General features: G+C 28.6%; 2 protein-coding genes across 2 annotated transcripts; both read left to right on the top strand.

The window, feature by feature from the left end:
- Positions 1-4250: 4250 nt before the first annotated feature.
- LOC113383550 (kinesin-like protein KIN-7D, chloroplastic) lies at positions 4251-9946 on the top strand. Its single transcript, XM_026621809.1, has 8 exons — positions 4251-4395; positions 4538-4772; positions 6260-6482; positions 6554-6765; positions 7760-7882; positions 8192-8321; positions 8388-8539; positions 9682-9946. Exons 1-8 carry the CDS (start codon positions 4251-4253, stop codon positions 9944-9946), a joined length of 1485 nt encoding a protein of 494 aa, XP_026477594.1.
- A 1321-nt stretch (positions 9947-11267) lies between these two features.
- Positions 11268-14998, top strand: LOC113383549 (probable DNA double-strand break repair Rad50 ATPase). The gene is made up of 4 exons (XM_026621808.1): positions 11268-13300; positions 13376-13487; positions 14562-14688; positions 14931-14998. Exons 1-4 carry the CDS (start codon positions 11268-11270, stop codon positions 14996-14998), a joined length of 2340 nt encoding a protein of 779 aa, XP_026477593.1.
- The last annotated feature ends 2124 nt before the right edge of the window (positions 14999-17122 follow it).

Genomic DNA, 17122 nt, shown 5'->3' with positions numbered 1-17122 from the left:
TTATTGCCTTGTACCATACCATTCGATTATATTGAGATAATAGAACCAGAATAAAAAATAAAAATCTTACTGAAACCTGTTACCTGAGCAGATTTAGACTAAGTCCGCTTGCATCATTTTTTCTTAAAATATCGTTTTCAATTTGCTGATTGAATTTTTTCGACGTTTGAAGTCATTCTAAATAGAATGAGACCAAATTTGGAAAAAGTACGTGCATTTTTTTTGTATAGCCAAAGAAAATGCATTTATGCTTTTCATACTAGGTGTTTTGTCTGGGTATGTCGACTCTTTTATTTATTTATTTTATTATATTATTATTTGCTTTATTTATGTTAATCATCATACTACGGATATCATTTAATGAGAAACTATCCTTCATTTTGTACTTTTTTATTTAAATTTGTTGTCATTATTTTACTAGGTGTTAAATTATTTAGCAGTTTAACAAATATTGTAATTGAAAATATATCGGACTCAATATCGACTCTTGCCTCTGGTCCCTACGAAAACCGCTTTTAGCATTACTTCATGGGGGGAGAATAGAATGCTCTAACCTCGCTCTTACATTATACTTCTCTTCCAATTATGTATTGCCATTCGATCTGCTTCCTACAAAGATCGCAGTCTATTAAACACTTGGAAGTGTAGTGTTAATGTATGTGTGTGTATGAGAGAAAGAACCTATTTTTTACCTTTCGCCGACGTTTGCTCAAAAACGGCTGTACTGATTTCAAAATTTTAAAAGCCATTCTATGTAACCTTGATATAACAATGTAACTTGAAGAGAACATCAATTGACAACTTAAGCTTTTATCATTTTAAGTGACGATCGTTTGAGCGGTTTCATTGTAATTAGTAAAAATTTCAGATTTTTTTTTTTATTCAACAATGTATTCACAACTGTCCTACATAGACATAATTGCTGAAAAAATGTCCACGTTTTTAGCTCACAATCTTGATTTGATTTTAAAAATTATGAAACCATTCAAAATATATTAGTTGGTTGGGAAGATCTGAATCTATGACGAAGTGTAAGCTCGCCCCTTTTTTCGTAGGTAGCTGCTGATTACAGTTGATATCCACACTTAAATAAAATACATTTTAGACCCATAATAGATGAATAAAATGTATTAAACATTCTAATATAATTTAGGAAATTGCAGATATTATAAGTATGTTTGAATGGCATCAATTAGAAATCATTTTTAATTATAAAACCGATTTTTTTTCAAATAACAATTGAGCAGAATTTTACCTAAATATCTAAATCTCAATTCTTACTGATTAAGTTGATTATGGCAAAATGCTACTTACAACTAGTCTTCTTAAGTATTTGTGAAATCTAGGCGAGTAGTAAGATAAAAAAATGCTTTTATCCAAGAAATGTTTAATTATTTTAAACAAGTAGCAAGTTGATTAGCATTAGATGAAGTCATAGATAAAAGAAGAGTTGGGTCTTTTTTTATATATGATACTCTTCTTTTTTTATATATGATACTCTTCTTCTATCTATGATTAGGGTGAAGTTAGTCAAAAGTCGTGAAATCGTCATGATCATAGATAAAAGAAAAATATGGTCATGACAATGTTTAACACCTTCACAAAATCAAATGCACATCTTTGGTGAACACCTGTTGTATCACGCACCTTTACATCAGAATAATAAATTTGAAATTTAAACAAAAACATATACTCTTCTTTTATCTATGACAAAAACCAAAAATTATAAAAAAACAATACAGAATAAAATATTCATTTTAACAATAATACAAATACAAATGACGTGGACAGAAAAATAAAAATAATTTTTATTTCACAATTTTACGCCAGATCCAATTTTCTAAGGCAACGAACACTACTATATTTCTCCGAGATGAATCTCTAGAACTTTCGATTCTGCGCAGATCCAAAATTTACTTCCGGATATAGTGACTAATCTTTTTAATGATATCAGTCATTTGTTATTAATGAGAAATTTTCTTATGAAGTTGCATTTGTTAAGTACACTGTGATAATACAATTTGTGTCTACAATATTGAAAATTGGATACTGCATTTAGTGTAAATATTGTCTTACCTGCCGGATTGGATTTATTCATTGCTAAACATTGAACAGGTAATTTGCAATAGATATTCAGGAGTAATAAAATTTTGATGCGCCATTTTGTTCGCCAATAGCAATTGTTTGAAATATAGGAATATACCATATTCCAATATTGTCTAGGTTTTAAAGTATATTGTGCTGAATAAAATTAGTGTCTGCACAATATTGGAAATTATATACTGTATTAAGTATAAATATTGTCTTCATCCACGGGATTGGATTTATTTATTTACTAAACATTGAACAAGTAATTTGCAATAGGTATTCAGGTGTTGTGAAATTTTGGTACGCCATTTTCTTCTCCAATAGCAATTGTTTGAAGCATATGAAAATATCATATTCCAATATTGGCCAGGGTTTAAATTATATTGTGCTAAACGAAATTTGTGTCTACTATTATATAGTATTTGTGTATATTGGAAATTACATGTTGCATTAAGTATGAATATTGTCTTCATCCACCGAATTGGAGATTATCATTTGCTAAGCATTGAACAGGTAATTTGCAATAGATATTTAGGTGTTATAAAATTTTGATACGCCATCTTGTTCGCCAATAGCAATTGTTTGAAATATAGGAATATAATATTCCAATATTGTCTAGGGTTTGAAGTATATTGTGCTAAATAAAATTAGTGCCTACAATATTGGAAATTATATACTATATTAAGTATAAATATTGTCGTTATCCACGGGATTGGATTTAATCATTTACTAAACATTGAACAGGTAATTTGCAATAGTTATACAGGTGTTGTGAAATTTTGAGTCGCCATTTTCTTCACCAATAGCAATTGTTTGAAATATAGGAATATATCATATTCCAATATTGTTTAGGTTTGAAATATATTGTGCTAAATAAAATTTGTGACTACAATATTGAAATAAAAAAAATTATATACTGTAATAAGTATAAATATTGTTTTTAGCCACCGGATTGGATTTATTCATTTACCAAACATTGAACAGGTATTTTGCAATCGATATTCAGGTGTCATGAAATTTTGATACGCCATTTTGTTTAACCAATAGCAATTATTTGTAGAATAGGAATAACCATATTCCAATATTGTCTAATTGTAAGGTTTAAAGTACATTGTGCTAAATAAAATTTGTGTCTACAATATTAGAAATTATATACTGTACTAACAATAAGTATAAATATTGTCTTCATCCACCGGATTGGATTTATTGATTTACTTAACGTTGATCAGGTAATTTGCAATAGATAGTCAGGTGTTGTAAAATTTTGATCCGCCATTTTCTTCACCAATAGTAATTGGTTAAAATATAGGAATACATCATATTCCAATATTGTCTAGGGTTTAAAGTATATTGTGCTAAATAAAATTTGTGACTACAATATTGGAAATTACATGTTGTATTAAGTATAAATATTGTCTTTATCCACCGGATTGGATTTATCATTTGCTAAGCATTGAACAGGTAATTTGCAATAAATATTCAGGTGTTGTGAAATTTTGTTACGCCATTTCTTAACCAATAGCATTTGTTTGAAAAATAGGAATATATCATATTCCAATATTGTTTAGGGTTTGAAATATATTGTGCTAATTTAAATATTATCTTCATCCACTGGATTGGATTTATTGATTTACTTAATAGTGATCAGGTAATTTGCAATAGATATTCAGGTGTCATGAAATTTTGATACGCCATTTTCTTAACCAATGGCAATTGTTTGAAGAATAGGAATATATCATATTCCAATATTGTCTAGGGTTTGAAGTGTATTGTGCAAAATAAAATTAGTGACTACAATATTAGAAGTTATATACTATATTAAGTGTGATTACGTCTTCATCCAACGGATTGGATTTATTCATTTGCTAAACATTAAACAGGGAATTTGCAATAGACAGTCAGGTGTTGTAAGATTTTGATACGCCATTTTCTTCACCAATAGCAATTGTTTAAAGGACATTGTGCCCTTTGTCTACAATATTGTACTGCATTAAATATAAATATTATCATATCTACCTATTATCATGATTTCATTTATTGGAATTGGACAATCTTTAGTAAGTGATTGCTAGGTTCAATAGATAATATTCTTTTATCATTCAGGTGTCGCAAATTATTGGTTCGCCATTATCTACAAATTTTGCAAAGCCAAGAAGAGCAATATGGATGTGGTTCAAAAAAATATTCAAGTAGTAATTAAGTCCAGGGCAGTGGAATCAAAAAATCTGGCTGACTACGAAACAGCATGGTTCATCAGAGACAATATCATCTTTTTTTCAGAAGCGCCTAATGATAAGTATGAATTTGGTAAGTTCTACATCGTAAGATATTTGGTAATAATGGTGTATCAAAATATTGTTTTGAAAGTTTGATTATTGTAAGAAAAATAAAATATTTTCTTTTGATGGTATATGAATGTTTGACTGATCATTATCCTTACTAATTTCAGAGACCGTCTTTAAACCATCTACGTCAAATGTGGCAATTTTCGACAAAATAGCAAAGCCTATGGTCGAATCAGCCCTAGAAGGTATAACAGGGAATATTTTTGTCTTTGGCCAATCGGGTGCAGGAAAAACGTATATATTTGATGGAGATGTGAATGAAACTGGAATTATAGATCTTTCGGTGTCCCATATTTTTCAAAAGATCCAAAGCATTAAGGGGAGACAATTTTTGTTGAGGTATTTTTCAAACTTACAATTGTTTACATATACAATTAGTATTCTGAATTGATAATAAAATATTATTGCATATTTGTATTATTTTTATATGTGTATTCTCATACAAAGATTATATATATTTATATTTAATTAAATATACATAAATAAACCATATACATACATATGCAGATAAATTCATAGATACATACAAGCATATTTATTCGAAATATATATTCATGTATGCATGTATAGAAACATGCACACATACATACATATGTATTATGTGTATGTATGTGTTTATGTAGGCACACATAATTACATGCACAGACGCATACATACTTAAATTAACACAAATTTACATTCATACATGCATAAATGTGTATACATATACATACACGCATGCATACTTACATAAACATACATACATACATGCATACATATATATATATATATATATATATGTATTGTCTTTTTGTATTGAAATGTTTTGTATGGAGATAGCATGAAAAAATTTTCAAAAATTTTGCAGAGCGTTGAATTTTCAATAAAAAATGACACGAATTTTCACTTTTAATTTATTTGAGCTAAGTTATACCTAAAATTTTTTTTTTAATTTTCAAATTTTTTTCTATACGAAGTTTGAATGAATTGCGCACTATCTAAAAGTTAATATTAAGAGCTCAAACTTTCAGAGAATTGTTTTTCATCAATTTGGAACCATTTGAGCCCTTGGGAGCAAAGAAATTCGAAAATGTCAATTTAAAGGACCACCATAATATATACATATATAAGTATACATACATTACACAAATACATATATAAATGTAGATGCATACATACATACATACATACATATATAAATATGCATAAATACATACATATATAAATATACATACACACATACACACATACATATATAAATATACATACATATATATATATATATATATATATAAATATACATACATGCATATATAAATATACTTAATACATACATACATACATATACAAATATACATACAATACATATACAAATATGCATATATATATTCATAAGTACAAACATATATAAATATACATACATAAATATACATACATGCGTATACAAATATACGTACATACATATATAAATATCCATAAATACATTCATAAATAAATATACATACCTACATACATATATAAATATACATACATACATACATATATAAATATATGTATTATATGCTTATATATTATAATATATACAAAGTATTCTACAAATTATTGTAACAAAATTGTTAGACGCATATAGGTTGTGGTTATATTAGGTTGTCAAATATCTCCCTGCCGCCTTTTTGTATTATAAACCAAGAGCAAAAAAGCGGTAGGGAGATATTTGTATTATAAACCAAGAGCAAAAAAGCGGAAGGGAGATATTTGACAACCTTATACATTAAATTACATTGTAATTTTAAGTATAAAAGAAATATGTGATTTAATATATGATGCACAATATTTTATAATTTCAGGATTTCCTATTATGAAATTGATGATGAAAACATTTACGATTTGATAAAGAACGACGGAGCAATCCTCAATATTGAGAAAACGAATGGTTCTGATGTTAGATACGGTGAAAAAATAATAAGTTCTGCCGATCAAATTCTCGAGCTATTAAAAATAGGCAGAGAAAATCATAAAGTGAGGGCAACTTCTACGAAACAGAACAACACGAACACCGTTTTTAGTATAGTAAGTTAGATTTGGATTAATATCAACTCTACAAATAAAAAATATTCTTATCTATTAATATTATTTTTTAGATTATTCAATCTAGAGGGATACACCAGGACTTCACTGACCAGACGGCCCTTGTTTCGTGTTTAAATTTTATTGACCTGGTAGGTTCAGAAAGTTACTTTCAAATGATAGAAGAAGAACAGAATGGAAACCGATGCGAAATTTTTTGTGATATAAGCTTGAGATCCTTAATTTCGGAAGTGGAGTATCTGAGCCAGTATCAGGGGCTCAGGAAGTAAGCAATCAAATAATATATGTGAAATAAATGATAATAACCCAGGGAGTAAATAGAAATTGTAAAGTTGAGATAATTTTAAGATAGCTGTAAAAATTTAAGATTTTAACATAATTTTAATAATTTATAGATAATAAAACAGGGATTTAAACAGGGATCCATCTAGATAACAAACCGGGATCCATCTAGATAAAAAAAAACTTTAATACGTTTACTGTCCAAATGAGGCTATTCTTAGGTGGATAAATCATATATAATTGTTAAACACAAAAACCACATTAAGTGATGAAAGAATACTTGAGTGACGATCATGTTACTAAAAATGAATTAAGACTATTTAATCCGAAAAAAAAGTTAAATTAATGCATTTAATCCCAAATAATAGTTCGTGAAATTGAATGAAATTCATTCATGCGATTCTTCATTGATCTTTCAAATAAAATTATAATTGTAATTTAATTTATTTAACACGCCATAGACCTGTCATTGGGAAGATCACCAATAATAATAATTTGATTGCAATTTCTTCTAAAAATGTTTTATTTATTAAGTGGTCAACGGTAATCAGTGCACCAATTGGAATATATACGATGTAGATACGATATATACAAAGTCAAATTTTTTTTTTATTAAACTATTTATTGTAGGCCAGTCATTTTTTAAGATGTTCGTTGAGGCCATGCACTATGGAAGTCAGATATTTTATAGAGATTTTAATAATGTGTACACATTTTGTGTGAATTATTTTGGGTTCCGTACCAAGATTTTTAATCACGGTACGGAAAGTTCCAGCCATTTGCCTTAAAAAACGATGCTATGCACCCAACTAATTTCTTTGCTTGTTGTTATTTCATATTTAAAGTTTGATGATTGCTAAAAACTAGTAGAGAAAAATAGTTTGCTTCAGTTTGCTACGATTATTCCTTGGGTTATATAAATATAATTTCAGTTTTGATTTATAAGATGGATTTGCATAACACCATGATTTTTTCAGTGTAAACTGTAATGAAAGTAAACTAGCAGAAATTTTGGACAAACCATTTGGTGGTTATGAGATGACGGCCTTAATATGTGTGGTTTCACCACTGGATATAGATGAGACATATTCGACTTTGCGGTAAAATATAATACAGTAGAACCTTGATTATTCGGACCTGTGTTGTACAGATTCACGATTATCCAGACTATCAACCGCGACTGAGTAATATGTTTGTAGTTATGTACATACATGAAATGTTAATTTCTTATTGAACATTGATTTTCGTTGATATATCTATGTATTTATTTGCTACTTTTGATAAATACGCATCTCTATTCTTATCCGGATTATCCGGATTTTTGATTATCCGGTTAATTGAGGTTCTGCTGTACCTAGTTTATAGATTTAAATTTATACATTTTAGTAAGCATTTAACTTTGTCAATAGTTTTGCTGACAACGCAAAGAACATTAAAAACAACATACATGTCAACAAAGTTTTTTCGGAAGACACGCTTCTGAAGAAAATGGAACATTTTATTTCCAGACTAAAACATGAATATACCCCTGCAAATCAAGTGAAGATAAAATATTTTAACTAATAAAATATTAAAACTATACTTATTTATTTTATAATTTTTCAGGGTGAAGCAAGTGGAAATATGCTCGAGATGAAAGAACGAATTAAGAATATAAAAGAAAATATAATATTTTCTGGTTCACCTCGTACAGTCGGTTCAACTTTGCATAAAAATCTGCTTATTCGGGCTGCTAGTTTAATATGTGTTGTCAATCCGTATGTATCACAATGAAAATATTGATATATATATATATATATATATATATATATATATATATATAAACCGATAATGCTGGTTAAGGCCTAATGCTGGTTACAATATCTATACGTTTTGGCTAACATCATAGCCTTCATAATAAAAAGCACCCTTAACCGAAACGTATGGATTTCAAATAAACTTACAGACAATTAATACAATTTTCATTGATGTAACGCCAGGTTCTTATATAAACTAAACTCATATATGTGTGTGTATATATATATATATATATATATATAACATAAAAAACTAGATTTTTTTACATCCATACATTTCGGCTATAAACCTAACCTTCAATCAGTAGAAACTAAAAATTAAATTAAACACCAAAACAATTGAATTGGAGTGAAAAGAAAAAAATATATAAAGAGTAAAAAGTACTTAAAATTAGTTAATCTTAGTGTTAAATTAGAAGATTTTAATCATTCATGGTATCAGGATATGGTAATGCACTACACAATATTTTCACAAGATACTAATTTTAAAAAAACAAACTGATAGTGTGTTGTTCGTAGACTGGTTGCAAACATAATGGAGAATACACATGTGTGGAACGAATTGCGTTTTTATTGTTTTGCGAGAAATTTGGAAATGCTATCTAAATAAAAGACATTTGTGTCGCACAGCGTGTTAAGTTCATTCCGTTTAATAATTGTCTTATTATTATAAATAGTTAAAAAAGATCCTTCTATAATTCCTCGTTTAAATAAATTTTGTTCGAATTGTAGTACAGTCGGGTCCGCAAGCATAGTTTTGAGTTGTCTAGTATTTGTTGAATTGTTTTTATGTTGTTGTAAACGTTTTATCAAGTTCTGTTTGATTTCTCTTATTTCAATTTAATCACAATCGAGACAATTTATTTGGCAAACGAGAATTCTAATATACCAAACCATTTCCTGATACATTGGATTATTAAAATCTTCCAATTTTTTTATTTTATTTTCACTTCAATTGTTTTAGTTCTTAATTTTATTTTTAGTTTCCAGTGAATGATGAAGGCTAGGATTATAGCCGAAACGTATAGATTTAAAATAATTTTTTGTAAGAAATTCATGTTTTACATATTCTTATTACTGACATCTATTTACTTGATCCGAAGTGTAAAATTTCTGTCGCTGTGCGAGTTCCACCAAGAAACTTCAGATTTGGAAACGTTTTTGAGAAAGCTATCAGAGTGCTTCGACATGTACCCTGTTGCTAAAATTGAACCGATATTAGACGACAAGCCAAATACTCGAACAGAAATGCCTGAAACGCCTGAAATGCCTGAAATGCCAGAAATGCCTGAAATGCCAGAAATGCCAGAAATGCCAGAAATGGAGGATGATCTTGACGAAGAAAAATATAGTAAGTTTACTAATTGATAATTATTATAATTCAAGTCATATTTATGAATTCTCTTTTTACTACAATAATTTATAAGGGCATATTCTTAAATAGCTTATTTTTATTTGCATAATGATAAATAAACTTTAAATATTTATCACTGCAAAAAAGAAATTGAAACACACTATAAAAAGCAAAAGTTCTCTTTACTAACTTCCCGTAGGGTAAGTTATAGTAATCGCAAAAAAATCAAAAATGAAAACTTTTATATGTCTTTACGTTTCAAAACCTTCTGAACATTTTGGCATACCTTAGAAAAAATGAATGTATGTGTGTGTGTGTGTGTGCGAGGATACAAATTTTTGTCGACGATTTCGGGAACACGGTTCAACCGATTTCAATTATTAAAAAAACATTCGATACCTATTAATAAGGAGACGTGCTGATTAGTTTTTGGCATTGGCATATTTTTTTTGTCTTCTTTATTTTGATTTTCAATACCATCACTTTTAACTTATAGATTATATTGTAATCTGATCATTAAAATTAGCAAAAATAAAACAAAATTAAAAAAAACTTGTTTTGACGAAATGAACTACTGAGTAAATTTTTGGGAAGGCAGGTTTAGCGGTTTCGGAGATCTAGTGAAAAAGTCAAAAAATGCCATTTGGCATTTTGGCAAAGTCAAAAATAATCATTAGACATATGCACATTAAATTATCAGATATTTTATAGATATTTTAATAATGTGTATACATCTTGTGTCAATTTTTTGGGTTCCGTACCAATATTTTTAATTTTGATATTCCACAGTCCACATTTTAACAGTCCACAACCTCTGGACCTGCCTTTCCAAAAATTTAAACAGTCTTTCGTTCAGATTCAATTCGGACGCTTAGTTCTCTCAAAAGCTGAATTACCATTTTTGGTCCTTTTTGCCCCGTATCTTCGAAACGGCTAGACCTGCCTATGCCAAAAACTATTCAGCACGTCTCCTTATCAATACAAATCGAATGTTTTTAAAAATTTTCAATTCGGTTGATCCGTGTTCCCGAACACACACATACACACACATGCACACATACACATACATGCATTTTTTTCTAAAGTATGCCAAAATGTTCAGAAACCTTTCAAACGTAAATATATGTGAAAATTTTCTTTTTCGATTTTTTGCGATTACTGTACTGACTTAGAATAGCATTTTAAAGTTACTTGTATTTTATTCATCAGTAAGCGTTAATATCTCCATTAAACTTGCCATGCCATCACCTTTCAATTAACTATAAGAATAACATTTCAAAAATATCTTTAATAACTAAAAATATTACAGATGAAATTAATGAACGATTAACCAAAATGCAACTAAAAAAGGCAGTTTATGCTCTAAAAGAAAAGCAGGCCATAATAGGAGAATTGATAAAATACTCACTTACATATGGTCCAAAGGGTGATATCGAATTTAAAAAACTTATAAACAACGCGTTTGAAAATGAAGCTGAAAGCTTAACACTAACATATGATGAATTAGAAAAATATTCAAATTCCAAAAATGACCCCTTGCCCCAATGCAAAGAAGCCACATCCATTTATGATAAGTACAAAATTGGTATTCGCTCAACGAATACCAATCGTCCATCAGATTCAACGCTTAAGTTTTTCGCTCATTTTCTTAGAAATTTTACAAGTAATAATGAAAAAGTTATAGAATTAATCACCTTGAATAAGGGACTAGGGAGTGCATTCTCCAAATCTAAAACGCAGGTCTCAGATCTGTTGCAAAAATATTCTGATCAGCAAAAAGCATTGGAGGAGTTGGAATCAGATCTAAGCACGCTTCATGAAAGTAATGAAAAAACGGTAGCAGAAAATGCTGATCTTCGAAAGCAATACGAGCTTCAAAATAATGAACTCTATAAAACTATTTCTGGAAAAAACAAGACAATTGAAACTCTTAAACAAAATTTGAGCGCACTGACAAATGAGAATATCCAGCTGAAGGAACAATTAAAAAATACGCAAATGACCATTTCGAGAAACATCCAGGATAAAGCGGGTCAAGAAATCAAAAATAATACAAATGAGGAAGACGTGAATCAACTCAAATTACATGCTTCAGACCTTGAGAAGCAGCTAGAAACACTCCGAATACAACATAAAAAATTAGAAGAATGGAGTATGCATCAAAATGATACCATTTCTATTCTTAATGCAGAACAAGAAGATTTGAAAAATTTAGATGCCTTCAAATTAAAAACTGCAGTGGAAGAATTGCAGAAACAGAATGCCGATCTTGAGAATGAAATCCAATGTTATAAATTGGAGGCAGAAGATTTAACAATACGTTGCGAAAATTTGAAAGTCGCTCACAAGAATATTGACACCGAATATAAAGAAATGAATAAAATATACAGTCAGCATTTGATGAAACATGAACTTAAAAAACAGACATTATTAGAAGATCATCAAAAGCTGCTAGCTTCTTTCGATGATCTTACAATCAAATATGACAAATTAGTGGAAGAGCACAAACATTGCAAGGATGTAAATGAAGAATCAATACTAACACAAAATGCAAAAAGTTTAGAAAAACAACTGACTGATGGAGAATTGCTAGAGGCACTAAATTATCATTATCGTGACGGATTTGAATTAGAAAATTCTGTGTTATATGGATGTGATCAAAATATGCCAATCGTGAGTAATTATTTGAGTTTATTTGCAGAACTAAAAAATATGAAAGATATATTTGAAAAAAATATAACAGAACTCTTCGATTATCAGAATAAGATAGTAGATATAATACAAACAGGCGGCAATGAAAATGATGGTGCATTATTTTACGTAAAGTTGATGAAAGAATTGATTATGCAGAAGAAAAACCAGCACGACTTGCAATTGTTAATAAAAAATAATAAAATATTAAAATATATCAATTTTGACATGTTCAATCAAATAAGGTGTTATAAAATGCAATTATCGGAAACAACCACAGAGCTTCATAACAATATGCTCAAATACAATGGATTCTTCCGAGACTGCATTGAGCATCTACAAAACATGATGGGAGTAAAATCTAGTAATTTAGTGTCATTAAATGAGAAAAACTCCTTCGAATATTTCGTTGCGGTGGTGAGAATATTGGTAGATCACTTTAAAGCTAAATGGATGAAATTAAAGCAATTGCAAATTGAAAACACGCGCCCAACTTATGTCGACAATCAATTGAAATTAGAAGAATTAGAAAATCAAGACATCGATTATTCCGATGATAAGGAGAACGAATCGAACAACATGATACAATCCGAAAATTTAGAATCTGGATTTAATATCAATTCTAGTATAGCAGAACTGCATGATAAAATAAAATGCTTGGAGAACAGCTTATCTGGGTAAGAATTCGACAAGCAACATAACCATCTTTTAATTCTGTTCATTAGAATTAATTTATTTTTAATTTTCCACAGATCGAATGCGAACACGGTTAGCTTGAATGAAAAATGTGAATCATTATTGGGAAAACTAAAAAATTATCAGATGTCCAATAAAAAACTGCAAGATAAAATCACACTTTTAGAGGTATGAAGTTACATAAACAGCTATTAGTTTTGAATGTACACTTTAATATTACAGTTTGCCAGATAACTAATATTTATACCTTTATGTTTTTTGGTTTTGGCTGCTTCATATATAAATAATAATGGGAAGTACTGCCCTAAGGCAGGTCTGTGAGCAGAGTTAAATTCAAACTTAATATAACTTAATATATATATTAGAGTGGTTCTTAATATGGACATTTTCGAATTTCTTTGCTCCCAAGGGCTCAAATGGTTCCAAAATGATAAAAAACAATTTTCTGGAAGTTTTAGCCCTTAATATTGTCTTTTAGATAGAACGCAATTCAAAGTTTTGTATAGAAATAGCATGAAAAAATTTTCAAAAATTTTGCAGAGCACTAGGGTTTATTAATTTTGCGCGACGATCGGCCAAGTCGTTTCTTTGTGATTAGCAAAAAAGCGTAAAGTTTTTCCTCCGTTTCTTCGTAATTAAATGTTGAAATTTATTTTAATGATTTTGGTGAAATTTTGTTTAAAATATTATAGTCCTACGATTGAGCGGTTAAATTATAAAAATTCATCGAAGTTTATATGTCGTCGCAAGCTTGAGCGATTCTAATTAGAATCTATGCCTTTCATGCATATGTATGTTTCTTGTTTCGTACTGATTACAGTTGACCTCCACCCTTAAATAAAATGTAACCCGAAATATGTGGTATGAAATTTGTTAAACAAATTAATTTAATTCATACAATTACAGATATTATAAAATATCAATTGGAAATCATTTTAGTAAAATTTAGTGAAAGCGGAGGATTTTTATTTTTATTTTCAAAATAAATAGTTTGTCATGTATACGTGCCCGGAGGTTAATGCCACTTGCCTTAAGGAAAAATGTTGCTTATTTACAACAAGTTTTTTTTAATTATTTGTCTAATGTGTTTTTAATTGGTATACAAAATTTTATAATCTGCGATTATTATAATGTTGAATTTGCTTTTGTACATTTTTAAATTGAAGGAGACATCTCTTACCAATTATTTCGACGCATTGGCTATTAAATAATTATATTAATCATTATTAATATCCATTCTAGAACAGCGAGAACGGAAAAATAATCCTGGATGCAAAAAAATTGCGCCGCCATAGTTTTCATGATTCTTCGAGGGATCTATCAGAGAGTGAAACAGTTGATAAATATACATCAACAGAGCAGCAGACAGGTAATAAATGTAAAATAATTCTAAATTCAGATTTATTTCCTAATAGTTAATATTTAGGATATTAACTAATAATTGAAATGCCAAGCTGTTAAAATTCAACTTCTCATAAACTAGATATAATTAATAATGTGGGGTAAGTTATATTAATCGCCAGATTACAAAAATCAAATGCATAGTTAATGTGTTAAGAATTAAGAAGATTTATTATTATGTTTCTAATCATTATTTTTGTGCTATTGCAGACCAGCATGATGAGGTTCCAGAAGAAGATTCTCAAATTGAATCTAAATTTCATAATTTGACAATTTAACCAATTCTTATATAGAAAGATATGCTTTAGTAAACATAATCTTTTGAATATTAATAATCTCAATTATACTTAATCCATATTATATTTAATCTCTATTATACTTATTTTCTGCGTTCTGTGAATGTGTTTCATTTAAAGTACAACTTACTGATTTTAAACATTGTACTTAAAATTAATAAAAAAAACTCCGATATGTTCCATTTGTATGCAAGTAATGCATTATTTAAAATTATGGCATATTGGCATAAAATAAAATTATTCCATATGGTGCACCAATTCCAATATATATGTATATATATATGTATACTGTATGTATATTTATATATGTATATATATATAAATATGTATATATTTATATATGCTATGTATATATATATATATATATATATATATATATGTGTGTGTATATATATATGTTTATACATGTATATATATATATATATGTATATACATGTGTATATATATATATATATATATATACATGTGTATATATATATATACTAGCAAACCCGACAAACTCCGTTTCGCCACCAGATGGTTTCGTGAGAAAGATGAAGTAATTTTTTGTTCGTTTTATATTTGAAAAGAAAAAAATTGATTTTATTGCACAACAGTAATGAATTTATTTCCATTACAAAAATGAAGTGTTTTTTAGTTAAACTTCTCTAAGTAAATAAAAGTGAATTTGCAAATTATCCGTTTCATTGAAGTGCTCTTTGGTAAACCACATTTTTGTTGTTTGGTCTGACGTTAACACAAACAAAGCGGATGGTTTTCCAACTCGTGCACAGGCAACGTATAACTGCCAATGTGCAAAACAATGATTTTCTAAGTAATCTATTTGAGATTTATCCCGTAAACACTAAGCAATTGGCCTTGCGACTTGTTAATCGTCATTGCGAACGTAAGGCGAACTCGAAATTGCAATCGTTTGAAGTCAAACGGAAGACGAGTCAGAATCATTGGTATGTCACCAAATCGCCAGCAATTTTTGATTGAATGGTGAAATTCAGTGCGTGTACATCATTATTCTTTGCGGCAAGAATTGCTCGTTGACTTAACCAAGCATAATTCTGATAATTCTCACTAATGTCATTACTCGAATTTTTAATTACGGTGCGTCAAGTTCCAGCATTTGCATTATGCCATGCACCACTAATTTTCTTATCTATAAACCTTGCGGAGCCCGAGACCTTTCCAACGAATGCAAAATTGTCGAAATCGGTTTGTGCATTCTGGAGTTATTTCGTCAGGAAGGAAAACCCGACTTATTTTTATATATATAGAAGATATATATATATATACATGTGTATATATATATATATACATGTGTATATATATATATATATATATATATATATATATATATAATGTGTATATATATGTGTGTGTTTGGGTTCATATATATGAATATGTATTTACGTATGTGTGTAAAAAAAGGGCCCCTCCACGTCATTTTTTTTCAAAAATTACGTAATTATTATGAAATATATTCGTAATCCATATTGCGTAATCCACATTACTTAAAATAGGCGAAATTATGATACATATCTTATATTAATCTTACGTAAAAATGACATAAGTATGTAACATTTTTGCGTAAAAATTACATAAATATTACGTATTTTGGCTTAGTGGGTGTGCACTATTTTTTTTTAAATGTATATTAGAAATTCATTATAGTAGTTATAACCACCAACTACTAACAAATTATTAATCAATATTGTAAAATATTGATAACCATATCCTGCAGCAAGTGTGAATTTAATTTAAATGAAAAACATGCAAACGAATTAATAAATCATTACCTCTTATCGCTTACATCGTTATCTGTTTTCCATCCAGTAAGGTGTAATCATCAATGTGCTGAAAAATATTTGAACTAAAATCAGTAAAATAATACATATGGATTCAAATCAGGTATTTGAAATACTTACCTTAAATTTTATGGATGTGGATGGCCTTTTAGGTAAAAAAAATAACTTAATATATATATATATATATATATATATATATATATATATATATACAGTAAAATTTGTCTTTGGTTCATTAAAGTTTTTAAAATTAAGTCAAAAGCTGCATGAATCTTTGATTTATATAACTAGGCGTAAGTAGTATTTT

This window comes from Ctenocephalides felis, unplaced genomic scaffold (genome assembly GCF_003426905.1).
Source record: "Ctenocephalides felis isolate EL2017-DRISC unplaced genomic scaffold, ASM342690v1 CF-g0.4_SCAFFOLD_03570, whole genome shotgun sequence".
NCBI classification, from domain to species: Eukaryota; Metazoa; Arthropoda; class Insecta; order Siphonaptera; family Pulicidae; genus Ctenocephalides; species Ctenocephalides felis.
The sequence above is the reverse complement of the archived record's forward strand: the minus strand, read 5'-3'. Positions and strand labels throughout refer to the sequence as shown.